Genomic DNA, 26,578 nt, shown 5'->3' on the forward strand with positions numbered 1-26,578 from the left:
TCTGGTTCCAACCCCGGCACATGCTGGCTTGTTTCACCAGTTGTGTGGAAGCTGACCAGGCACGTTTTCGCTCTCATGTGTTCGGAACTGCACTGTAATTCTCGCTTTTTTATATATTTCCCCCCTCTCCTGGGACAGCCTTCAAAGAATTCCTCCATTCCAACAGCCTGAAATCTTGCTGTTAGATACGCTGGCAGGGTCATCCTCAGGAACTTCCAAAGACTACAGAGCAACCAAAATAATACGGAAGGGGCGGTGCTTCAGTGGAGCCCACCTGGTATCAGGCCCAGCCGGAGCCCGCAGAGTGCAAGTGACGGAAAACAAGCAACACGCACGGAAACACACATGTATCACTCCTGTCCGCTTAGATTTCCGGCCTGGTGTTGAACAAGCTGAGGAGGGCGGGTGCCTTCTCTCCTGCGATCTCATGACGCTCCTGAGTCCCCGCAGACCACCGTGCGCTGCAGAGGGCTGGGGTGGGTCGGGGGCAAGCGTCTGGCCCTGCACCTACCATAAATTACTGCCTATGCAGCTCAAACAGCTGTCGGCACTTTTAACGTCCACCAAGTCCAAGTGCTACTTGCAGGGCTGGGATGTTGAGCGCCTGGGCATCTGCTTAGTCTGAGGCTGAGAACCCGCGGGTTATTCACCCCAAGGCCTGGCCGGGGCCACCGTGATGGGTGCTTGCCAGGCCACTGGGGAACCGGCTCTGCCTCCAGCCACAGCCCATGCTTTCCCAGCAGGGAACACTGGCCCGAGGCGGGCTGTGTCAGCAGCAGTGCTCTGACAGCCCTGCTCGACTGCAACAGGTTTTGCAAGCTCACGGCAGCCAGGGCTGGGTCAGAGCACGGGCCGGCAAACCGAGTGCCTCTAAGACGCAGTCCTCTTTTCTCCTCCCTCCTTTAAAAATGCCCCCTCATTTCAGAGAATCGCGGACACCACACAGATAAAGCTGAACAGCACGGGTTAGTCCTCAGATCGGATCTTGGCCTTGGCTGGTTTATAGGCTGGAGGAGTGAACTAATATGTCTTTTATATGAGGTCAAATCAAAGCTCAGAAAAGGAGGCAGCAAAGGAAGGACACCTCTGTCCGTAATGCCAACACAAATCCGGGGCCCTCCAGTGGCTGAAATCTCCGGGCCGCAAGGTAAGAAACTCGAGTCTGACTGGGTGGAAGGTGGGGCTTGCGGGGAACACAGGGGGACCCCAGCCAGGCCCTATAAGGCAGGAGTCTGCAGGCTCAGCCAGAGGCACGGGCGGCCTCTTCAGCATTCCTGGGAGTTCAATACATCCTTATGCTCCATCAAGTTCCCGGTGGAAGGACGGCTCTTCTGCCTTTTTTAGTCATCTTCTCCCCCCGAAAATGAAAACACAGAGCAGTTGTTTCAGTAACGGTGGAAAAAAGATTTCTAAAAGCCTGATAAACTTCTAAAGAGGTGTCAAAGGTTTTATCCCTAAATAACACAAAATATATTCGATTTACCATGGTTTTCAAAGACGTGTCCCACAAGGGACAGTTTCAACCCACACCACGTAGGCAGTTATGAAGCAGTGGTTTTATTAATCCAATGGGAAGAGCAGAACATATCCTTAACTTGATGTTAGTTATGATCCAAACTTGACGCTCGAGATGTCAGAAAAGATGAAAGAAAAGGACCTTTTAGATATGTTTCCCCGACCGTCAAACATGTTCTAAAATAGGATGGTATGGAGGATTTCCTCTAATTTCTCAGTTGCTACCCTTTCGTAAGTCTTAGTTTATATCTACGAAATGGGGATAGCATTGCCTCCTTCGAAGGGCTGTCTTCAGCCCTCAAGAAGGTCACACAGGGGAAATGCCTTGGGCAGCCTAGCAGCCTCGGTGGTCCTCCGTACGGAGGACTTAAGATGCTCAAGTCCTGAGCCGGAAAGAGACAGACGCACAAGATCAAGGAAGGCAGAACCACATCCTCAGGCTGCAGCTGCTTAGAAGAAACGATGAAGGAAATTGACAAAGTCCCGTCTGAAAAAGAGTCTGAAACATGAAAGTGAAATTTGAAACAAGTGATGCGAAGAACACGTGAGTTGAGGAAATTAGTACAGGAGGAGGGTGCGCTCTTCCGAGCACTGCTGTCCAGTTAGAAGTTCTGCCCTCTAACCGACATCCCCCCGTGAGCACACGCGTCAGCTGCTGAAACGCTGACCTGAACACACGGCAGCCTTGTCACGTGTACTGAGGGGAAGAGTTGACGACCAGCCCCTGGGGGTGGTCCTATTGGCCACGTGGCCCCAGAGGCCACTGGAATTCAACCTCTCCTTCCGCGAAATGAGGCGGTCAGAGGAATTAGAATAAGGTTTAAAAGTTCTGTTTTATGTCATCTCAAAAAAGGAAAGCCCAAATGAATATAAGAAGAGCATTCTTATTTTTAATGGTCAAGCTTCATTATTTTATTTTAACAGAAGGGAGTAATAGAGACCCCCGCCCTTGGGGAAAAGCTATTGCATATGGCCCGTAAAGATATATAGCTTTAGCAAAGTACAAACAAAAGTACCATCAACATAAGGGGGGGGGGTAAGATCTCTGGCAATATATTTTGTTTTGGCATAATTTATTACAAACATAAATGCTAAATAAAGTGTCCCTCCTCCTTTGTTAAATGTACAGTTTGACAATTAAACTGAATAGCTGAAAATTTAAGAAGCATTCTCACGATCACGCTTCTGGACACGATGGGACCAGCAGCCCGTTGGATCTGTGAGAAGCGCCACCTCCCACCAGCCAGGAGGTCCGTGTGTACGCGGTCGGCTTTGAACACCCTTCCAGGCAGCTCACAGCAACCTTACAGCCACCCTTCATCTCCTCAGACACCTACAAAGCCCGGGTTAGGGACATGCACCTTTACCACATCTCGCGTTTTTTAAAAATTACAATTTTACAGCAGGATTAAAACTGTTTTCAGAAAGAGAGAAACTAAAAATTCACTAAAAACAGGCAAGTGAACCAAGAATGACTGCATAGCAGATAGGACATCTGATGAAGTTTTTTTGTGTAACAGACAGAATGTACCCCAAGATGGGGAATCTCTTTAAAAGCCTTTGAGAGAAGGGGTATATTATTATTTTCTACTGGAATCTTACCCCAAGGATGTTTTCTGATGGGTAAAGCATCAGAACTTGTGTATAAGTGGATACTTACCATTATTTCCCTTAAATGGTACCTCGTCCTTCTCACCTAACCAGTTATCAATAGTTGGGTCTCTGGAGGGTGTGGAGAAGAAAAGGGAACCCTCCTACACTGTGGGTGGGAATGTAAATTGCTCCAGCCACTATGGAGAACAGCGTGGAGGCTCCTCAAAAAACTAAAAATAGAGCTACCATACGATCTGCAATCCCACTCCTGGGCATATATCCAGAGAAAACTATAATTCGAAAAGATACATGCACCCCTATGTTCACAGCAGCAGTATTCACAGTAGCCAAGACATGGAAACAACCTAAATGTCCATCAACAGATGAATGGATAAAGAAGATGTGGTACATGTACACAGTGGAATATTACTCAGCCATGAACAAGAATGAAATAACACCATTTGCAGCAACATGGTTGCGGCTAGACATCATCATACTAAGTGAAGTAGGTCAGACAAAGAAAGACAAATATTATATGATATCACTTATATGTGGAACCTAAAAAATAATCCAATGAGTTCATTTACAAAACTGACTCATAAAAAACAAACTTATGGTTGTCAAAGGGGAAAAGTGGGGGGGGAGGGATAAATTAGAAGTATGGGATTAACATAGACACACTACTATATATAAGATAAACAAACCCTACTGTACAGCACAGGGAACTATATTGTACATCTTATAATAACCTATAATGGAAAAGAATCTGAAAAAAATGTACAGGTAACTGAATCACTTTGCTGTACACCTAAAACTAACACAATGTTGTAAATCAACTATACTTCAATTTAAAAAAAAAAAGTGAGGTATCTGGGATCAAACCCTCTTTGAGCCAGTTTCTGTGGAGAGGACTTCATTCCAGAATGGGCCAAACTGCTTCCCTGATCCAAGTGTCACTCCCTGTATTTCGCTCCACTCCTTTGGCCCCAACACCCACGCCTCCTCAGTCTGGCCAGTGCCGCCCAGAGCAAGAAAACTCCTGAACAGTGGAGGTGCTAAGGAGGGATCAGCGTGGGCGGAACCATGCTTCTGCCAATCAAATTGGGAAATTCACGAGAACATTCCGGACCCAGTCCTCCTGTCACTCACATCCTCCGCTAAAGGCTAGCACGGAAAATACAACCCCAAATATTTCACTCCGATTCTTTGTATCTGTCCCCTTTATCTCCTCTGAACCCTCCGTGACTCTTTGAATGAAATGAGCGCTCAGTGTTATTTAATCCTCAAATGTAGTCTTTCATAGCTATTACCTGATAGGAAATGTCTAAATGCAGTGCAGAAGAGTCGCCCATTTTACTTTCTGTGAAATTAACAAAACTCAGATTCTAATCCCGAGGATTTCTGTCCTAAATGTTAATTGTTATCCATTCCCTCCGCATATAATTTACACTGACACACAGTCACAAGCAGTGGACACGTTCAATTTCAAGCCATGTGTATCTGAAAGGGAAAGAGCCCAGATCTCTGCTCCCGTCACTGGCTGGTCAGAGAACCGAGTATAAAAAAAGAAAACAGAAGCACCAACAAAAGAAGCAGGCAAAAGCCTGTTTCTGTTTGTCTCCTCGTCTGAGTCTTGAAGCGGCATCTCCCAGCGTCAGGAAACCAGGCATGGGGATAAACGCGGTTTCCTCTCAGATGCCCTGAGAGCACAGTCCCTCCGGTAGCTGGATTCATGAGTTTCTCTCTCTGCCCATTCCTCAGATCTTTTTCTAAAAGTAAGTTGTACGACGCCCTCCCACCAGTAGAGTTCCTTCTCAATCATTAAATCTCGTTACCTTTCTTTAATGGACATGGTTTTGCTGGGAGAGTCGAGGATGCCCTCCGCCGCTGGTGCTTTGATCTCTTCAGCAGCAAGCATTGCACACGGACTCCGACAGCGCTTCTCCTGCGGCTGTTCAGAGGGATCTTGCTGCTTCCAGGACACGGGGGCTGCAGTCTGAGCGACTGGTCTCCCGGCAGCTGCGCCTGTCTGCTCAGCAGTGAGATCCAGGAACTCTGCCGCTGGGAAGCAACGGAGCCCTGTCAGCACTTACTCCCCTGCGCAAGCATTCTTCGAGCCCTTCACCCCGACCCCGACCCCGGATGACCCGCACTTGGAGTTCAGTCCGTGGGCACATGGCAGGCTACCCAATCCACTTGGATTTATGCAAATCTAGGGCATGCTCTAGTCCCTGAGAAAACCAAACTTCCCCGTGGATGACTCCACCCAGCGACTTCTTTTGTGACAACTGGTCTTTTCCTGCGTGCGACACACAGGAAGTCGGTTTGGACTACACACTGCAGAATGTTTCTACGCCTCCAAGACAATACTTTGACATTTCACATGGGTCAGACTCCCAAAGCAAAGCCACTATTATAATTGACACACTATCATTTTATGGAAATGCAGAAAGAGAATTACAGTCCCACGCAGCACGGCTTGCCAGTCTGCACGAGAAGGATCTAGGAAGAGAACCTGAAACCCAGAGACTGGGCTCCAGCCCTATCCCCTATATGCTCACCCAGCCCGGGACCTTTGGGGTCACCAATTTCTAAAAGGGGCCAGAAGAGCTAGGGGTTCACAAGGCTGTCGTGTCAGTTAACGTGACAAAAGTCATCAAAAACCCTTATCAAGATGTGGGAAAGCGCTTCAGGTATTTTTATGGCAGAAACGTTGATGAGTCCACCAAACAAGCCGGGTCCAAGAGGAGGGTGCGATTCACACTGGACTTTCAATCAACACTTAACACTTAGTTGTCAACTGCCTTCATAATTCAGTTAAAAGCAATCCCAAACACACGCGACCCGCCAAGCAGAAAGGAAAGGAGCAGTAAGTGGTAAGTTACCTTTCAGCGAAAACTTCCTCTTCGTGACATTCTCCACATCCACCTTCTCTTCAAAGAGCTGCCTGTCCTTCCAGTCCGGGCTCCCCTGTGCGGTGCTTTGTGCAGTGGAAAATTCCTTCGGTTCATCACCGAACTGAGCCGCGGGAGGATGGGCGAGCTCCAGGCTTCCCCTTCTCGGAACAGCATAGATGGGCTCCTTGTGGCCATTTCCTTCCCGGACTCTGCTAAGCATGGGGTAGGATGGCTCTGCTTCCTCCAAGGACCCGTACTTCGTAACACCACCATCTCCACCTGTCAAGACTCCCTTGCTTTCTGTCTCTTCAAATTCTCTCAACATTCCTTTGCTCCCACCAGCCTCTACCGAAGACTGCCAGCCCTGGGATTTCAGGATGCTTCTAACTGGAGAGTCTGAACTTTCTAGCGAAGAAGGAAACTTCTGCTCAGCGGCACCGGAGCTGTCATCCAGCGGTGGCTTTGTCCGAAGATTCCCTGCGTACATGGGGGTGACGGTAGATGCCGGGGTGGACACAGATGTGTTAACAGTGGGGCAGAAAGGGCTGAGCTTGCCACTTTGCACCTGGGAGGACACAGTTCAAAAGGAAAAGGCTGATTTAAAAACACCACCTAGGGAACTCCCTGGCGGTCCAGTGGTTAGGAACTCCGCACTCCCAATGCAGGGGGCCCGGGGTGGGGGTTGATCCCTGGTCAGGGAACTAGATCTGCAACTAAAGATCCTGCATGCCGCAACTCAGACCTGGTGCAGCCTAATAAATAAATAAACATTAAACAATAAAAACACCGCCTATGTAAACACTGCCGTATGGATTGACGCGGATGGAGACACTACACTTGGGGCAGTTTTCCTGCTTCTCTGGGTGAGAAACCAATCCTAGACGTAGCTGTACAGATGCGTCTCGTTAATCAAATCATCTGGGTGAAAAGCAGGTCATGCGCCCTATTTTTCTCCCCGAAAGGGACCCAACTCAGATGATTTCAGCCATGATGCGAACAAGAGAAGAGATCCATCCTCGGCATGGTTATATCCTCCTTCAGAACGAAGTTATTACCAAGTAACGACAGGTAACATAGTTTACAGGTAGACGCCCTAACTATACGCTAACCTCAGAGGGACACCGTGTTCCCATCTTTTAAGGACATACGTGCGAATTGGAGCTGTATCACAGGCCACCCACCTGTTCCACCTCTCCAAGCGTGACCGGTTGGGTTTGATAGCGAGCATTCATCCTCCTGTGTCTCACATCTAATCTGTTCCGCGTTGAAATCGCTTTTGAGACCGGCTGGGACAGTTTGTTAAACAAGGCCAACTTCTCCGCTAAGCTCAGGGTGGAGATGTCAGGTTCTCCTTGCTCAGCAGAATCTTTGCCCTCATTCGCCTGGTCTCTGGCTAACGCCTTCTGGTGAGCAGATGCCTGCAGTCTGAAAGGGGGCAAAAGTCAACCACACACAGGGAGACAAACAGAAGCCCACTGCCAAGTGTGTCTGTTAACTTTCTTCAAGGTGTCACTTCAATTGGAAAAAGGGCGTATCTTTCCCGGCAGCTGGTTAGCTATTAACAAGACGACAGCGTAGGCTGGAGACCCTCGCATGGTCAATATCACACAGAGCAGACTTTCAGCTCTGAATTATTTCTAAAAATTGAATTGCCTATTTAAGGAATGAAAGTCGCCTTGGTATACCTTATCTTGGAGAGCTGAGCTGTACTGTTAGTATCAACGATAAATACGGCTAAAGGGAGTCCGCAGACATCACCTACTGCATATTTAGACATTATCTAAAGGTGTGGTTCAGCAGGTGGTCTTTACATTTTAAATAAATAGGAAATAACACAGTCATTCTATCAACAGCGCTATCTACAACACAGGGTTCTGAGTTTCACTTGCTAAACACAAATAGCTTAATTGTAAAGATTCTCTCCCTCTTTTTAGTCTAGTATTTTCTCTCATAGGTTTCTACCTGTTTCCTGAAAGGTAGTTAAATCTGAAATTCCAGGTAACTTGCAAAGTGAAGGAAATGTCGGGGCTGATAAATCCCTCCCGCTTCCAGGTAGAGGAGAAGCCTTCTAGTTACCGGGTCAGTTCATCTTTGAAGGTCTAAGACAATGTCCCTTCTGCCACTGGAAAATCTAATTCTAAATCCAGTGAAAAATATATTCTGCCTCGACTCTGATTAACCAGCGCCTTACAAGTTGTCCCAGACGAGAGCAGTGTCAGTTTTCCAGGGCACAGTGAGGATGGGAGTAAGGGGACCTGAGTCTTGGCATCTTTCCTGAGGTCCAGCAAAGAACTAGGAATGATGGCAACCCGCTTCCCCAAAGAGAGCCCCGCTTCTGGACGAGGCCAGCTCTACTTCTGCACTGTCATTTTCCTTCTTTTAATTTTAGCTTTAGCCTTTGCATTTGGCCCAAGATAATAAAACAGAGGGGATATTTACGTGCCTTAAGGACATCATTTTAAAACACCACCATTGAAAACATAACAGTAAAACATCTAAGTTCAGACACAATAAACTGTTACTGTCCCAATCCCCAAATATAACGGCATTGTCTCTCTATCCATTAGAAACAGGTAGGATTGTTTTTAAACATGTATTTATGTCTAGAAGTGTTTAAAAAAAACTAGGTATTATCAGACTTTCAACATTCAGGTTAACGTCCTATTTTTCTGTTAATCTTTAGTAAGTGCTAGTGTTTTAGATGAAGAATGAAACTTTTTAGGGATGACCAGCGTTATGAAAAACAAACAAAACAAACGGATAAGTGGGTTAGTGGGATCCGAGTTCCAAGACATAATGAAAGGCCGTGGATGAAATGCTGTCATATACAGGCCGACGTGAAGTCCCCAGGGTGACAAAGCAAAATGCCCCACGTTCCCTGGGACAACTCCTTGTTTGTCAGACAAATGACAGGCATTGAAGACCTGAAGATGCACCTCTGCTCTCAGTGCGACATGCAGCTACTTCTGTCCAGTACCTGGCAGGCTGCCCGGGGCTCTTAGCTACAGTGGGACTAGGATGTCTTGTCATTACAGGGTGGGTGGCCACAGAGCACGAAGCAGGGGTAGGTTCGCTTTAAAACCAATTGCCAAAGATGGAACATTCATAAGGAGAGAGAAGAAAAGAAGCATTAAGGAAGGTGTAGTTTTCAATTCAGAAACATTAAATCAAAAAATATTGGAACAAAATCCTTTGCTCATTTCTTAGGGAAAATCACAAAAGAACTTGAAAAGCAATTACAAACTTAGGAAATAAGAGACAGAGGTGACCAAAGTCAGTGGAATAAGAATAGGTTTTCAGAGCTTGGAAAGGATTTAGAATATTTAGAATAAGTTCCCGGTTTAAAAAAAAAAAAAAACTTTAAAGAAAGCCAGTATTAACCAACACCAGCAAAGCAGTAGGTTGTGTCCGTGTTTTACAATGTTGTTCTAAGCTATTTTTAGAGTCAGGGTCCTCGTATAACCTATAAGCACATCAAAGTACATTCAGCGAGTCTGACAAGGGGATAATTCTTGCTTATATTTACTGTTTTGCTCCCAGGGGTAGCTGCTTCTTATTTTACAATAGCTGCTCAAATATTAAAAACAAAAACAAAAAACTGATTTGCTAAGAGTTCCCAATGAATACAAGATGTACTTGTCCACAAATACACAGAGAAGTGAAGGGAGTTAGGGCAGCTAAGTGAACAGCAGGTTCACAGTTGGGCTGTTGATGCCCTCGATGAGATGAACTTCATTTTTTCAGGAAGGGTGTGTATATGTGTGTGTCTGGGGGGAAAACAATTTGAAAAAAACTGGTAAAAGTTTTCACTTTAATGGAAGCAGTAATCCCTGGAGGAATTACTTTGGGAGATTCATTCTGAACACATTGGGACAATGCTCAAAACCTACCTCCCACGGTTTGGAAAGTTATCAAACTTCCAATTAATCTTTAAAAATTTGGGATTATTTAAAAACAAATCAAGAGAACCCTTATCTTTTTGAGATACAGACTGAAATATTTATGGCTGAAATGATAACTGGGGTTTGCCTGAAAATACTGCAGCAGGAAGTGGGATGTGGGTGAGAATACAGGTAGAGCAAGGGGGGCCGGGGGTCGTTGGCTGTAGGGACTGAGTGACGAGGACATGAAGGCTCATGATATTACCCCATCTACTCTTCTGATTTAAATTTTCCATTGCAAAGAGATAAAAAAAATGCACAGGCAAAAAGAAATTAAACAAAATTCCTCTTCATGTTCTTCTAGGAGATACAATAGGTAACACATCCCTTTACAAAGTTCAGAGACACCAGAGCAAGGAAAATCCCTAAACACCTACTTCTCCGTGGCTTCTAACTGAACCGCCTTCCGACCTCCTCATTTTAAAAGTCTTTAAATCTTTCTTTAAAAAGAAGACCTTACAGCCAAGGCCCAAAGGCCCCAAGGGCACTTACGTGGCTGCAATGACCACCTCCTCGGTGGTGACAGGCTGCGTGTGGGATCGGTCCTGCAGACGCCGCAGCCTCTGCTCTACGGCTGCATTCCTGGAGCGGCGCTTCGGAACGTTCTTCTCGTCAAATGACTTTTCCATTTCCTGAGATTGGAAACAGTGTGGATCCTGATAAGTTGGGGGAAAGGGAGTCGGGGCTGCAGAATGTCGCGACTCTGTTCCCCTGCAGGACCTAGAGGAGGGGCACCCCGAGAGGCAGCATCGGCGTCAGCAGCGCACACGCCAGCCACACCGGAGGAGAGAAGCGCAGGTGGGCCCAGGGCCGGCGCAGGCAGCAGGCTGGCCGCGGGGCCGCCCACAGAGGTGACGGCTTCTCCGACAGCCCTTCAGCACATCTTACCCTGAAGAGCAGCCTCTTCGCAGCAACGCTCAGCCTGGCTCGCTCATCCACCTTCTCTTCATCTGTAAAAGGTCACAGGTGAAAACTGGATGTCATTAGAAAACGTAGGGAAAGCCCGTGAAACGTTTCCCAGGGCTGACCTGGAAATCCTCTGAATGTGAGAATTCTTAGATATACTAAAAATGACAACAGGCAATACTTTCCCCTTGGCGGGGGAGGCTATCCTTCTGCTTCTGAAAAGGTACTAGTTCCCACTGCAATTAACCAAACGGAGCTCCTGTCTGGGCCATAATTTTCTACTACAATATTTGACTTAAGTATAGATATTATGGAACTAAGAAGAGATTTTATGGAAGGAACTTCTCTTCTTTATTGTTAAATAGTAACAAGAAAGCAACAAGAAAAGTCTGCTTCTTCGATTCCAATCAGTTGTTTTAGTATGGTTCACGGCTCCGTTCTCTCTCTTGGCACTAAGGGAAAGTGCGTGTGAAAATCTCAACTAGGCTTTATTGTATTCACAGGAAGAAAACCTGCCAGAAAGAACGCAGTATGTTCCATCATCTCATTCTTTCCAGAAGCAAAAATCTTATGATCTAAATCTAATCTGGGTGAGATGACAAAGAAGAAAAAGACAGATACTTGCCCTCTGCAGCTGGCATTTCTGAATTTGAAGTTGACCTGGGAAAGACATTAGCAAAAAAATAATAACTAACAATTAGCTGGTGGGAGTGGAAGATCCAAGGATAAACTAAAAGTGAAAATAAAACTGCAGTTAAAGTCTCTTAAAGAATATCCCCCTGGTAGCAATTCTAGCTGTGGACACGCGTGGACAGCTGTGGACACGCGTGGACAGCTGTGGACACCGTGGGCTACGTGTGCACACAGACCGGCTAGGTGTTTCACCTTGTGCAGACAAACCAGGACCAGGTACGACTCATTAAAGACGACTGATCATCACCCTTTGGACGAACCCTTTCATTTCTCTACATTCGCATACGATAAGATTAAAAACTCACAGATAACACGCAGGTAGACGTTTATAAACTGAATATAAAATCCCTTTTCACCGTAACATCTGGTGGACGGTCCATCTGGATTCTAACTTAACAAGGGCATAAAAATTTTATACCCTTAAATGAATAACATTTCTCACTTCTTACCATTTGAACGCAACTGAAAACTACGTGGTGATAGTGTCGTCATGGTCAACATTCTTTAAAGATACATTTACAAGAGCCAAATAAATATCCCGTATAGCTCAGATGGGAGAATTACGGAGTCATCACATCCCATTGAAACAGTATCAGGACCATCCCTGGGATAGAAATTCCCATAGGATTTCTTCTAAGTTCCTAGACCAGGGAACTTGACAGACACATGCCTACCTATCTGATTCCTTTCGTTCTGCTGAGGTTATGGGTTGAGTTCTAAATCTCTCAGAAGTCTTTCTACTTTCACCAGGAGAAAAATAGCGTCTTGGTTTCCGGGACCCTCTCTCCCGTTCCACGCTGGTAGGCAAGCCAGCACCTTCGCTTGACCCCTCGACCCGTGAATGGCTTTTACAGTCGTGGGGAGAAGGTGGACAGAAGGGAGACGGGGAGACAGAGAGAGGGAAGAAAGCACAGGTTTATGCAACTCGGTGAGTCAAGGCACGAACACCGCCAAATCCCACTGCATGCCTCTACCATGCACGTCGGGAGATGGAACATTGCGAGACCCGACACTCTAGAGCTCCCCGTTAGTAGGCGAAAGCAGACTGGTAGTCGTGGAGCCATGTCCTGGATGGTCTGCCCTGCACACACTTGTGAGCTAAGCTGGTAAGACTCAAGGCAGGACACCACACAAGTCGAGAAGTGAATTAACTCTGCCAAGGACGTGCAAGTGACACATCGGGGGGACGCGTGGACATCACCTACAGCTCGGGTCTCTCGCTGGCCCGGGCTGACTGCAGGAACACATTGCAGAGCTGGGCGACGGAGACCTTGGTGTCCAGCAGGCCCACTTCCGACTCAGCCTTGGACGCCTGCGGCTCCGGGTCGCGCTTGGAAGCCGGGGCCGTGGCCTTCGCGGCCTGCAGCTGAGGCGGGCCTGTGTAGTCAGACAGCGAGCGGGTGAGGACCTTGCGCTTCCTCGTGGGCTCTGCCTCCTTCCTGTGACCTTGGGACACAGACTCGCTCTGAACATACACAACCATTTCGCTTCGGCCCATCCTCTCCGTGGGCTGCTGAGCTGGAGGCGGGCGGGCCAGGCTTTCAGGTTCCTTCTGAGGTTCCGAGGTGACTGTGCTAGCAGAGGGCTTACCCGAGTCCTCGGTTCCAGGGGGGTCTTCCTGGCTTCTCCCAGGCCCACGATCCTCCAAAGCGAAAAGCGTTTTCCTGCTTTTCTCCAGAGCTTCAGAGAAGAGCATATCGTCCTCTGCTTTTGACTCACAAATATGGAGAACCGGGGTATCTCTTCTCTCACCTTCTAGAACCTTCGAGGGGGGAGGCTTTGTGACGGTCTGGGTGGCCGACTCCACCCAGCTGTACTCGGATGCGCTTTCTGGGGTGTCCGAGGTTGCCAGCGTGATGGTGTGACTGGGATCTGCCGGCTGGACGTAGCCGTGGATGGGCTGTCGTGCAGAGCTGGCTGCCTTGCCCGAGACCCTATCGAAGGCTGAGTTCTCTGACCGAAAGGCCAGGTAATGGCCTGGCACTGGCTGGTGTCTCCTCTGAGTTAAGGACTCAGGGGCAAGTTCAGGGCTGCTGCGAGCACTCTCCTCTCTCACCAGTTTTTCTCTAACTTTAACTCTTTAAGAAAGAAAAAGGATTTAAGTGCAGTAACTGCTTAAGGGGAAGAGAGCATGTGTGTGCAGATCAGGGATGCCCAGAGAATGGAAAAGCATCTTGGGGGTGGGGGCGGGTGGAGTCAGTGTCAGAAACCCACTGCTGTTTGCCAGAGGGAGTCTGAGTTGTTTCCAAATGCCAAACTCACCCTTCCTTCTGTAAGGCTAAGAGGGGTCAGATGCTACCCTGGGAGAGAATGGATGCCTTCCGACTAGATGAATACTCAGAAGCCACAGAACGATTCATTAATAGGCACCACGGGTATGCACCAGGGCACGCTGAGGCTGGGCTATGGGTTGGTACGTGTTCCACATGGACAGGCCCAGTGTAAGGGGCAGGGACAGCTTCCAGGCGTTTACAAGCCTGCAGACCATATGTAATTTCATTGTCTCCTGCTCGACCTTGCTTACCGCTCAAAATTATATTTACATTCAGAAAAGCTTGGTGCTTGTTGGTCTGAGGTCTAAGAGAATTTTATTTGTGGTAGTTTTGCATTTATCGAAGATAGTTGTGTGCAGACCTCCGGTGTGCATATTAGACTAATTCCTACTTTCAGGAGTTAGCTCTCCACTCGTTCGTTCTAAGCTTTTTGTGGTACCTTAGCTAAATCCCTTTGCCCAGCACCTATTCCCTCTTGTAAGTTAAAGCACAAACTGTAGGCATTTATGAGATACGTATTGAAAGTGATATTTCTGTGAGCCCCTTCTATTTTTGTGTATGAATATGATTAATAAAAATTGTAGATTCCCACTGAAAAAAAATTTCATTGTCTCCTGTAAATGTCAGAGCATTCGTGATTATTATTATTTTTTATTGAGCTCAAGATATATCAGACGATTACCTCTTTTCAAGCACTCAACAGTCACAAACTTTTTCATGCCATGCAGACTACATTCAATCATTCAGAAAACGTGTGACCAGTTAAGACACCATGACGTCTAGCAATTCGAGCGCTAAGAAGAACGTTAGGAAAAAAAGATATTTGTTGAAAGAATTAATGCACTGAACATTTTCTCCCCTCTGGAATTGCCATTAGGCCCTCAGTTAAAAACTAATCTAAAAAGGGAGGGCTCTGGTTGTTTCTAGAGCTATTTAAGTATCTGAGAGCAAAACTGAAATCCATTTCAAAAGCTACCAACCTTTTCTTATGACTGTAGCCAAGAGCGCTGGCTGTGGGTCCCAGGAGACCTCTTTTCAAAGCCTGACTCAGCCAGTTCCAGCTGTATGGTCTCAGGTAACCTACCTGCCCCAGCTGCTTCACCTTTTAAATGGAAATAATGTGATGTCTGCAAAGTTCGCGGTTTAGTGCTTAGCAAAGAGTAAATGTCCAATAGTGCAAACTAGTTCTTGTTTTTACTTTTTTAAAATACCACATAGTGAGGAAGAAGAAACCATTCAGACTGCTTAGGAATGGATTCCTTCCTGGGGATAATCTTTAAAAAATAAAGAAATGCTTTTGAAGTGGGAAAAGCGATTTCTTGGGGAACGTAAAACCTTTATTTACTCAAGATTACTCAGCAAAAATAATTGCTTCTGATATTTATTTTTTGGAAGGGACTATTTCCTTAAAGGACAAAGGCACCCTGCTGAATTTGATATAAATACCTACATGTTTTTCAGCGTAAGATGCAAGTTATCTATCTATATTTCATTAAAAAAAAATCAATGACACCTAAAAGGCAGTTACTATGAACAATTCAGAGGGGAAAGAAAGCATTCTGGGTTGTTACTCTTCCCAGAGACTAGCCAGTGCTGGATGTTTTCATATTTATAATCTTTGTTAATCAAAAGGCAGCTGAAATGTGGTTCAAGTTCTCCTGCGGAATATGTGTCCTTCTCACCAGAGACAATCTGAACGTTGCCCTTGGCCAAGAACAAAGTGACTGTCAGAAACTCAATATATGGGTGTTTTGTCCTCCCAATAACTTATTCATTCTAACTCCTGCTGCCTCTCCCTGCCCCCAGCCTTAACAATGAAACGAGAGGGGGTCTTGTCTGCTTTGAAAACCACATGCCCTAAATGTAGCTGTGCCAATGGTTGAGGGACAGGCAACACGGAAAGGAGGAGGCTGGATGGGCAGGGCGGGGCAGGGGCAGCTGCGGACAAGATAGGACACTAGCTGGTTAGCCTGGTTCAGGGGAGCAGCCCAGAGATGCTGGTTACATCGTCACTACTGCCCCTTCCTGGCAGCACGTGAGTGTGAGAAAGGAGAAAAAGCCAGAGGTGTAGCCAAAGAGTTTCCAAAAGAGAAGCTGAGGGAAACACTATTGACATTAGCAGGGATTAGGGCAGGAGAAAGAGAGAAGCAAATGATTGGAAAGTAATTTCCAGCAGCCCCTTGGGAACACATGACTTTTAAAAGTCCTGCCACCAAAAAGAGGGCAAAGGAGAGTTAGTTTCGGTGACGTGCGGGACATAAGCCAGCTGGACCAGAGATGCAGTCGCTAAACGCAAGCCGAGAGCTCGGGAGATACCTGGAAGGCCAGTTGATAAGCGAAGGTGTGTCCCCTTCTGAATCTTTCTGGAGAAACCACTCATGTTTGGGTTTCCCGGTACTATTGTGTACAAAAAACAAAACTTCAGGTAATGTCTATGAAAATGTCGACATATACACAGACTTAATTATTATAATTTAAAACTCTCAAGGCTGATTTTTCTTAAGTAAAGAATAATTCTGGCTTTTGAAAATGTCTAAGCACGTTTTGCCATGGGGTTTCTATTCAGTTCACGGAATTTCTAGGATGTTTGGTCCAGTACTGAAATCAAGAGATCGAATAAATATATCCGAAGCCACCAAATAAAGTGTTTTTGGGGTCATTTAAAAGTATCAGGAGTCACACTCTGCCCACAAATAGCAGACAATTCTCTTGCAAGAAGCTGGATTAAAAATATCAATTAATTTATCACCTATAATTGTGTTAAGGTACACTGGTAAATAGCGAAATATAAAAATAGTGTCCATGGGCTTCCCTGGTGGTGCAGTGGTTAAGAGTCCACCTGCCGATGCAGGGGATGCGGGTTCATGCCCCGGTCTGGGAAGATCCCACATGCCGCGGAGCAGCTGGGCCCGTGCGCCATGGCTGCTGAGCCTGCGCGTCCGGAGCTTGTGCTCCACAATGGGAGAGGCCACAACAGTGAGAGGCCTGCGTACCGCAAAAAAAAAAAAAAAAAAAAAATACTGTCCATGCAAAACAGTACCTATCAAATAAAGGTAATAAATAAAAAGAAATTCAATAAGTTCGTATCTTTAATTGCTATTCTATATTTTCCTTTTATATTTGTCATTGAACAATGCAGCCAACGTAACAGTTACCAAATACTAACGCAAGTCCATCTGATAAATGTTTACTGAGTTCCAACTATGTACAAAGCACTGAGCTGGGCTCTGAGAAGTAGCAAAGGTGAATCAGTACCATGCCAGCCATTAAAAACTTACACTGTGCTAGGCAGGATAAAATAGGATTTATACAGTCACTCCTCAACGCACAATCGAATATAATGCAAGCCCGAATGTGACAAAGTAATAACGCCAGGCTGAAGATATCTTACCAAAAAATCATAGGCAAGGAAAACCTTGTGGTCATTATGCAGAGCGAGACACAGGAGGAATACTCAAACCACCGACCTGTACCCTCTCACAATATACAACGAAAGCATGGAAATTCTACAGGCTAGTTAAAATGTTTACCAGCTCAAAAGCTTGCCAACCTACCTGTAAGAGTCCTTCAACACCAGGCTGGAAACACATTTCAGATCAAAGTAATTTCCAAAAGAATAGAACAGAATAGAATAATAATTAAAATAAAATTCTCTTAATTTTCTAAAATCATTTTAATTTGGGTTTTGGTTTGAGCTCACAGGCAAGAACCTGTCGATCATCACTACCCTGCATTTTGCTGCGACCACTGAGCTCTGTCACAACTAGGTGTGGAACTAGGTGTTCCCCAGTCTTGCTACACCCAAAGCAATGACCCCTCCACCCCTCCCCATCTCCAGTATTATAGCCATTTAGCCCGGGGTAAATAAAAAAGTCAGATGTATGGGAAGCCATCTTATTTCCAACAATAAAGGGTCTAATTTCTCGACATTTATTTAAACATAGGAATAGTCTGGCATATCCTCTGTGGCCCGGAAAGGAGGCAACTGATGTGGCTCAGGACACAGAGGAAGAAGAGAGAGCGATGGATGCCTGCTTTGGAAAATCATCAGTTAGTAACTCATACGCCTACATCCCAGAGTCATTTTAAGGCTCAAATGCTTTTTGTACGACAGAATGCTTTGCAAACTGTGACATATGCTATACAACTTTCTGAATATAACCTTCATTAATCAGCATAAACCTTGGTCAGTATTGCCCTAAAAAATTATCAGGCCACTTATGAGACCAGTAAGTTCTCAGGATGTAATGTACAACGTGGTAAATGTAATGAACACTGCTGTATTTTATATATGGAAGTTGTTAAGAGTGAATCCTAAGAGTTCTCATCACAAGGAAAAATACTCTTTTTCTATTTCTTTGACTTTGTATCTATCTATATGAGATGATGAAGCACACTCAACTTACTCTGGTCATCGTTTCATGACGTGTATACGTCAAATCATGATGCTGCACACCTGAAACTTACACAGTGCTGTATGTCAACTATATCTCAATAAAACTAGAAGAAAAAACTAAAGATAAAAACAAAGACAAACAAAAGCAAACAAACTTATCAGGGGGTTGTTTAAGAATATGTTGAGGTCAGCATTTGTAAAATGAAATCATACCCAGACCTGGGGGATCTGCTGGGATCCATTTATCCATCACAACTTAGATGTGGGACTAGCCAAAAAGCCAAATAACCACTACCATCGTGGTGGATACTCAAAGCCTGACGCTTCACATATGATAAATACAAATGTATGTGACAAGACGTAAACGAATGTGAAGGCAACACGTGGAGACCGCAGTGAACCCTTCACAATGCTGGTCTCCTCCTTGCCTTTCCTCTCCAAGACGACACAGCACTGCACGTCTGTGAGTTCCTGGTGAGTCACCTCCCACATGTAAGGAGAGTGGGTCCAGCCTGAGCTCGCCCTAAGTCAATTCAAAGCAGGAGGGATTTGGAAGAGCATTTCTCCAAGTAAGGCTTTCAGGACCCTTGAGGTCGGCCAAGGCACTTACTAAGGTGAGGTTTTCTGCCATCAAATCCAGAAAGAAGGTGGGGCAGGTGGGGAGAGACCTAAATTTAATGAAACGTTCACTGTCCACGAGGCTGTCCTGGGCACTTGGTCTGCTCCATGTCACAGAGCGTGGCCGCTTCTCCGCCCTTCTCTGACTCACCCACTGCAGCCGGCGGTCGCCCCCTTCACCTGCCCCTCCTTCACTCCTCACCGTCCTTGTCGACTCTGCCTCCCCGCCTGCCCCTCTAAAGCTCAGGGGGCTCCACGGCTCTGTCTCCTTTCCTCCTCAGTAATCAAGGCCGTGACGATCTCACCAGCTTCCACTCCCCTGCGGACCGTCTGCCAGTGGTTTCTCCCCATCCGCTCCCTCCCTTGGAACTCAGGCTCTTGGGTTCATTGCCATTTGGGTACCTAACAGGCATCTTAAAGTTTACCTGTCCAAACATGAACTCTCGATTTCCCTCCAAACTCAGCTTGTGCTGGCGTCTTCCCTATTTCAGCCATTGGCAACGCCCTGCTCTGAGCTGCCCCGGCCAGAAAACGGAGACTCACCTTTAACTCCTCTGTTTCTCTCTTACGTCACATCCCAGCCATCAGCAAATCCTATTGGTTCCCTTCAAGAGATGACCTCTTTTCACGACCTCTGCTGCGTTCACGCAAGTTCAAGCCACCGCCCTCTCTCACCTAGATTACTGAGATGACCTCTTAATTATTCCACCTGTTCTCATGCTTGCCCCCTACCAGGTCCGCAGCCACAGTATCGTCTTAAGATGGGAGGCAGATTGGTCATTCTTTTCTTGGAAACCCTTACATGGCTGCGCACGTCATCTAGAGCAAAACCCAAAGCCCTCACGATGGGCAACAGGTCCCCACTGACCTGCCCACCTCACCTGACACATCTCACCAATGTCACCCCATCACTCCACCCCCCTCCAGGCTCCTGCCTCACTGGTGACTGGGGGTTGCCTCAAACGCTCCACACATGGTGTCCACTCAGGCCTTTGCAGGGGCTGCATCTCCCTGGAACCGTGCACCTCCAGAGCTACACGGCTCGCTGCCTCTCTTTATGTGGGTCTCTGCTCCACGCCTATCTTATCAGAGAGACTGTCCTAACCACTTTATATCAAACAGCAGCCCCAATCGCTTCTTTTATTTTAATCATTACTTTTTAAAATTTTAATTATTATCTATTCCTTGAAGTATAGTCGATTTATAATGTTGTGTTAAGTTCTCCTGTACAGCAAAGTCAGTTATACGTATATATATATATATATATATACACACACATTCCTTTAAAAATTCTTTTCCATGATGGTTTATCACAGGATACTGAATATAGTCCCCAGTGCTCTATAGTAGGACCTTGCTGTTTATCCATCCTATAGGCACCAGTTTGCATCTGCTCATCCCAACTCCCACTCCATCCCTCCCCCAGCCCCCTCCCCCTCGGCACCACCAGTCTGTTCTCCATGTCTGTGTCAGTCTCTTCCTTTTGATGAAAGGTATGCCCTGGCTCCCCAAAATGGTGAATTGAAGTGCAGCACTGATCTCGCTAACCCACAGGCTCCCAAACCTAGGGAACATGATGGAAGTTTGGGACCAAGTTTTCCACCAGGGAGCTAGGGGAGGCCCAGGCTCAGATGAAAAGATACATCATTTTATCAAGGGACAAAATTTATTTCTGGAGCCTGGGGGCATTGTTTTGAAGACATAATAATAGCAGGTGAGTGTTTTAAAATGTGGAAAAAAAAAAGAGATCACATCTGGAGAGTGGCAATGAAGCCACGGGTTCTTTTCTCTGTTTTTTAAATCTTGCGTGGACGTTGTTATTTTGTGTCTCTTAACATCATGCTTAACTCTTTTTTAATAATTACGCTCGGTTAACAAGTTAACAGTGGGAAGGATTAGTGTCATACAAACATAATGAGTTGAATATATGACACTACCAGCCTCTGTATGAGAGCTAAGTGAGGTCCTTACAAAGTCAAGAATCGATGTAGGTGGAGAGAGGCACAGCGGTGACGAAACTTTTTCTCTCTAGACAGGGGTAATGCTTACACATTTCCCCAATTCACCAGCCTGTGTCCTTAAAATCCTACATGCAGTTTGATGTAAATTATACCTCAATTTAAAAATATATCACTGTTGGGGCTTCCCTGGTGGCGCAGTGGTTGAGAGTCCGCCTGACGATGCAGGGGACGTGGGTTCGTGCCCCGGTCCAGGAGGATCCCACATGCCGCGGAGCGGCTGGGCCCGTGAGCCATGGCCGCTGAGCCTGCGCGTCCGGAGCCTGTGCTCCGCAACAGGAGAGGCCACAACAGTGAGAGGCCCATGTACCGCAAAAAAAAAAAAAAATCACTGTTGGGACATGGAGAACAGACTTGTGGTTGCCAAGGCGGGTGGGGAGCAAGGAGTGGAGTGTGGGGTGAGCAGAGGCAAACTATTATGTACAGGGTGCATCAACAACAAGGTCCTACTGTAGAGCACAGGGAACTGTATTCAGTATCCTGGGATAAACCACCATGGAAAAGAGGATGAAAAAGAACGTGTGTATGTGTAACTGAATCCCTTTGCTCTACAGCAGAAATGAACACAACACTGTAAATCAACCCTACCTCAAAACAAGTTTTAAAACTATCTCACCACCAGGTTATAGAGTGAAGCTTTCTTGAGTAATCAAAAGGTAGAAAGAGAGTCTTCTTGGGGCAGAAGCAAGATAAACATGTTAGATAACCAATTTCACCCAGGCTCCCTCGGGGCTAATCTCAGTGCTAAACGCCAAATGCTGCGATCTCGGCCAAGAAAGGGTGAAAGGACGGAGGGCTGGAGGGAAGGGTGGAGTCTGCGGCAGGGGCCAGGGTGGCCTTCTGAGGGGGGATCAGGTTGCCTGTTCCCAGATCCATTTGGGTTTCCACATCTCCTGCTTCGCTTCTAATGAAGTAACCAAGCAAAGTCATGCAGGGATTCAACTGCCTTGAGACCAGCCTAGAATCAGCCTTTCAGGGCTGGAGGCTGCATTGACAAGGCCAGCGGCTTGTCAAAGCGGCCAGCGGCTTTTTGGCTCACGTATCACGATCCCCACTCACAGCTGAGCAGTATTTATGTGGACTCAAGACCACATACAAGGATTCTAAGCCCAGACAAAGTGGACAGAGCCTGGTAGTAGAAGCAAGGGCTACTCCAAGCATACTCTGCTGATTGGGGTCACTGGTCCACAGTTAGATGAAAGGCTTGGACCAGAATATAAATGACCATCCCTGAGTCCGCTGTGCAGTTCAATGGCATCTTCTTCCCAGCATAACTTTCTTGAGGAAGGAAGTGACCCAAGACTTACATTCCTTGCAAGTCCCTTATACGTTGTGGGCTGATGATTGGCTGTTTCAGGTGGCACTGCTACTGTCTCTTGACACTTTATGAAGACATGGAAAACAGCAGAACATTCATTCAGAAATGACTGATGGAGCCCCTTGGTATGTGTTAGATGCTGGGAAGGAGATAGGAAAGTGACTGAGACACGGTATCTACCCTTCCTGTAAGGCTTCCACTAAAGCAATGCTATCACTGAGATCGTCCTTACCCATCTTACAGACTGGCTTAATACCAGATTCAAGGCGCCATGTTTGGGGGCATCCTGACAAAATCGTGAACATCCCTGTCTGGGTGCGTCCGCTTTGCTGTAGGATGCTGGGCACTGAGATGCCCCTCTTCCTGAGACGTGAGGTGCAGCTGAAGCTGCATTTGTGAGACGCCTCATCTGGTTCCTGAGCTCTTTCTCTCCTTTCCCCCTTTTGGCAGAATCATCATCAACCAGAAGCCAGCCTGGTAACACGAGGGCTCCCTGCACCAATTCAAGCTACAGCTTTATGACCGTGCTGGGAAAAGGACAGTCTGATAAAGAGAAGAACAGACTGCTTCGGGAATCTAAGCACCAGAGAATGTGTAAGAGACTCCCAAAATGACTCTTAGGTTTCTCCTAAGACAGACAGAAGCTTATACAAACTTGGAGAGGTCAAGAAAGCAGGCAGATGGGAAGGTGGACTCTCTGAACGTGCTCTCATAGGTTGATAGCCCAAGGAGAATGAGATCCCCAGATGTGATCTGAGCACTGCAGAGCACAGGTGGACCAGTGCTACCTGTGCTATTGACGGTTCATGTTCATTAATGTCCCCTAAGATTGGACTAGCCATTTTGGCAGTCAAATAAAGGACTTACTGTCAACTAAAAGTTCTAGGTCTGTTTCCCATGAACTGCTATTAAATCAGGTTTCCCCAATCCTGAACTTGTACATTGATTTTTTTTTCCCCTTCTAAATACAGGACTTTCTTAAATTTCATCTTGTTAGTTTCCAGCCATTGTTCCAGGTACATGTGCTCTCTCGCCTCCATGCTCATGTTCTCTTCCTTCTCTCTCTCTCACCCTCCCTCTAATGTCTTCTCTCTCCATCCCTCCCTCTCCCCTCTCTCTCTCTTTTGCTATCATCAAATTTATTTACACAGTCCCTCCTCCAGAAATCTGACCACCCTATCACTGGCATCTCCCAGATCATCTGATGAAATGCCAAACAGGACCAAGCCCAACTTGGAACCAGACTCCATCACTTCATGCCCGGGTAACTGCAACCACCTCTTTAGTGACCTCCCTGACTGGAATCGATTCTCCTTCAGACCAATCCCCCCCAATCCTCCAGCGCTATCTTTCTAAAGTACATCATCGAGCATACTTGTTTTAAAATCCTTCAGACATTTCCCACTGTACTGTCCACAAGAAGGCCAAATGCCTTGTCGTAAGATGCTCTATGGTTGGTCCCCACCTGGCTCTCCTGCTTCATCCCGTCCCCCTCCTTCTAGGTCACCTGAAGCAGCCTCCCCTCCACGTCTAGCAAACTCACCACATCCTTAAGGACTTGGTTCAACTATGCCCGCTTCTCCAAGGGAGAAGGTTGAATACCTCATCTTGGTGTCCCCATGTCACCCAGCCTCGAGCTGTGTAACCTTATCAGCCTCACCGTGTTGTAGTTATATCTCCGACACTTAAAAAAAAATGACACGCCCACCCAAGAGCACAGTGCCTGGCACAAGATAGTTTTCTTAAACTACTTCAGAGCTGAAATTAACCCATAAATCAAGACTTCTGAGGTCTGGGTGGATGGACAGATATCTATTGAGTTTGAGTCCCCCCAGACTATATGTTTTCATTTTGTTTATGAGGATGAGGTCCTTAAATACCTTATGTAAATCCACATAAATGGTTTCTATAATATCCCTGACCTTCTTTCCTAAAGTTTCTAACCTTCAAAGGTCAAAAACAGCAAAACCTCTTTTCCACTATGATGGAAAACAGAACTGACATTAATAACAACAGCAGCGTGTCATGGAAAGAACTCTGACGGATTCGGAGACCTTGAATGACCGCATCATGGACTCAGCTATATGGTCTTATATAGATCATACAATATTCAGAGGTTTTTTCATGTATAAAATAGATTTTTAAACTGAATAATCTCCCGGGTTACTTCTGGTTCTGAGAGTTTAAAATTCTTTAACACAGAATATCTATTTTGTGGGGTCCTGGGGTGAGCCCGCTCTCCAAAGGGCAGAGGTTACCTCTCGGGAGAGGGCTGTAGGATTACTGTGGACGACACGGTGACCTTGAGTGTAACCGAACTTCTTAATGATGTGGCAACTGTCTGGCAGAGGATTGTATCACCAAGAAATAAGAATTCACCCAAAGCTGTCAAGGACAGGAGTTGCTCTGGGTTTGTATCCCTAAGTATACAATAGGATGACATGCTTTAACTCCCTGTAACCCCTAAGAGTTAACAGACAAAAAAGTGCTTCCTGCCACCAAAAGGAAGTCAAACCCAGCCAGTAACATTAGTTTCACCCTGTGGGTGTCCAGCTCTAATTCTATAACAGCTCCTAACGATAAAACACGATTCAGCTTAGGAAGAACAGTTATTAACTTCGGCATCTCATTCAAACTAAAAGTTTATTTGCTGCAAGTTGTTTGGAAAGCTGCTAACGATTTCTTTGTATTCACTAGCGGTGAACATGTATGCTACTATTCCTACACACTAGGAATGTGCAAAGGCACAAGCACACAGGCACAACTTTACATTTTAAAATCCGGCAGACTTCTGCATTTTTAGGACAAACCAGCTAGTATTGGGGGTGACACAGTCTTATTTCTTTCAATGGACAGAAATGGATACTTGCCAGTGAAACCAGAATAAAATGGAAAAAAACGGCAATGAGTTAACCACAAAAATAGCCCAAATTTAGAAGAACACGGCAAGGGCTGATGTTTGGGGATACAGGGACTGAAAGGTGAAAGCCATCCTGTGCTGATACAAAAACAGACACGTGAGGAGCACCCAGCGGTCTCTTTAAAGAGTAGATCCTCGGAGATCTCTGTTCTTATGACATTCTGCCCCGACGCAGAGTCTCTGTTAGGAACCTTCCTGCCCCGGTAGAGACAGGAGCTGAGCCAGGAACACAGATGGTCCAGAGGCAGGTGCCTTCCTCAGCATCTCTCTAATTAACCAAACAATGAGCTTCAGGCTCTGGAGATGGTTTTTAGATGCAAACCTCTCACTGGGAGATGCCCAAACGATCAGAAATAAGGGATAAAAACTCTAATTCAAAATGATACGTGCACCCCTGTGTTCATAGCAGCACTATTTACAACAGCCAAGACATGGAGACAACCTGTGTCCATCGACAGAGGAATGGATGAAGAAGATGTGGTATATATATGTGTACACACACACACACACACACACACACACACACACACACACACACACACACAATGGAATATTACTCAGCCTTGAAAAAGAATGAAACAATGCCATTTGCAGCAATGTGGATGGTCCGAGAAATTATCATACTAAGTGAAGTAACTCAGAAACAGAAAGACAAATATCATATGACATCACTTATATGTGGAATCTAAAATATGACACAAATGAACATATCTACAAAACAGAAACTGACCTACAGACATAGAGATCAGACTTGTGGTAGCCAAAGGGGAGGTGGGGAGGGAGAGGGATGGAGTGGGAATTTGGGATGAGCAGATGCAAACTATTATGTATATGATGGATAAACCACAAGGTCCTACTGTAGAGCACAGGGAACTATATTCAATATCCTGTGATAAACCATCATGGAAAAGAATATGAAAAAGAATATATACATGTATAACTGAATAACTGAATATATGTATAACTGAATATATGTATAACTGAATGTATAACTTTCCTGTATAGTAGAAATTAACACACCTTTGTAAATCAACTAAACTTCAATAAAATTAAAAACAAAAGAAAACAAAACAAAAAAAGTTTTTTGAATTCAAAAGAAAGAAAGACTGCAGCATAATCCCCCTTCCTTCCTAGCTGGCCAGAGTCTGCACGTCACAGTGTGGCAGAAACAGATCGTTCTGGAGGATATACCCTGGCCTATCTTCCTGGCCAACGCTCCACTGCGAGGGAAGCCCAGTCTACACCATCAGATCACCAGTGGCGGCTGCCCCCGGTCAAAGGTCAGCATCAGCTCTGCATGAAACCCCCATCATCATTCTGGCCACGAATGATACAGTTTACTACGTGGGAGAAGGTGTGATGGGGATCCCAGTAGAGTAATAAACAAACAAACAAACAAAAACAAGGGTTTTCCAGAGCAGGTCACCACCAGGAAATCAGGTGTGATTCTCTTCTTTCCAGTCACGTAGGGAAGTACAGATGCTCAGGAG

The 26,578-nt window shown here is 46.0% G+C and overlaps 1 protein-coding gene and 1 long non-coding RNA gene across 22 annotated transcripts in view; one reads left to right on the forward strand and one right to left on the reverse strand.

The window, feature by feature from the left end:
- SVIL (supervillin) overlaps positions 1–26,578 on the reverse strand; it is a 236,585-nt gene that overhangs the window by 53,535 nt on the left and 156,472 nt on the right. For 10 of the 21 annotated variants that reach the window (XM_073801745.1, XM_073801739.1, XM_073801744.1 and 7 more), the window contains 10 exons: positions 17,373–17,396; positions 16,135–16,215; positions 12,751–13,623; positions 12,220–12,390; positions 11,478–11,512; positions 10,835–10,896; positions 10,439–10,578; positions 7,187–7,430; positions 5,994–6,570; positions 4,944–5,169 (listed from right to left, as the gene is read on the reverse strand). In XM_073801745.1, coding sequence (XP_073657846.1) covers positions 4,944–5,169; positions 5,994–6,570; positions 7,187–7,430; positions 10,439–10,578; positions 10,835–10,896; positions 11,478–11,512; positions 12,220–12,390; positions 12,751–13,623; positions 16,135–16,215; positions 17,373–17,396 — 2,433 coding nt within the window. The remainder of the gene's footprint in view (positions 1–4,943; positions 5,170–5,993; positions 6,571–7,186; positions 7,431–10,438; positions 10,579–10,834; positions 10,897–11,477; positions 11,513–12,219; positions 12,391–12,750; positions 13,624–16,134; positions 16,216–17,372; positions 17,397–26,578) is intronic. The other 11 variants (XM_073801748.1, XM_073801750.1, XM_019933555.3 and 8 more) reach the window with 8 other exon arrangements.
- LOC141278121 (uncharacterized) lies at positions 863–11,879 on the forward strand. Its single transcript, XR_012330461.1, has 2 exons — positions 863–1,147; positions 2,645–11,879. It is a non-coding gene; the product is annotated as an uncharacterized lncRNA (long non-coding RNA).

Source organism: Tursiops truncatus, chromosome 2 (assembly GCF_011762595.2).
Source record: "Tursiops truncatus isolate mTurTru1 chromosome 2, mTurTru1.mat.Y, whole genome shotgun sequence".
NCBI lineage: Eukaryota > Metazoa > Chordata > Mammalia > Artiodactyla > Delphinidae > Tursiops > Tursiops truncatus.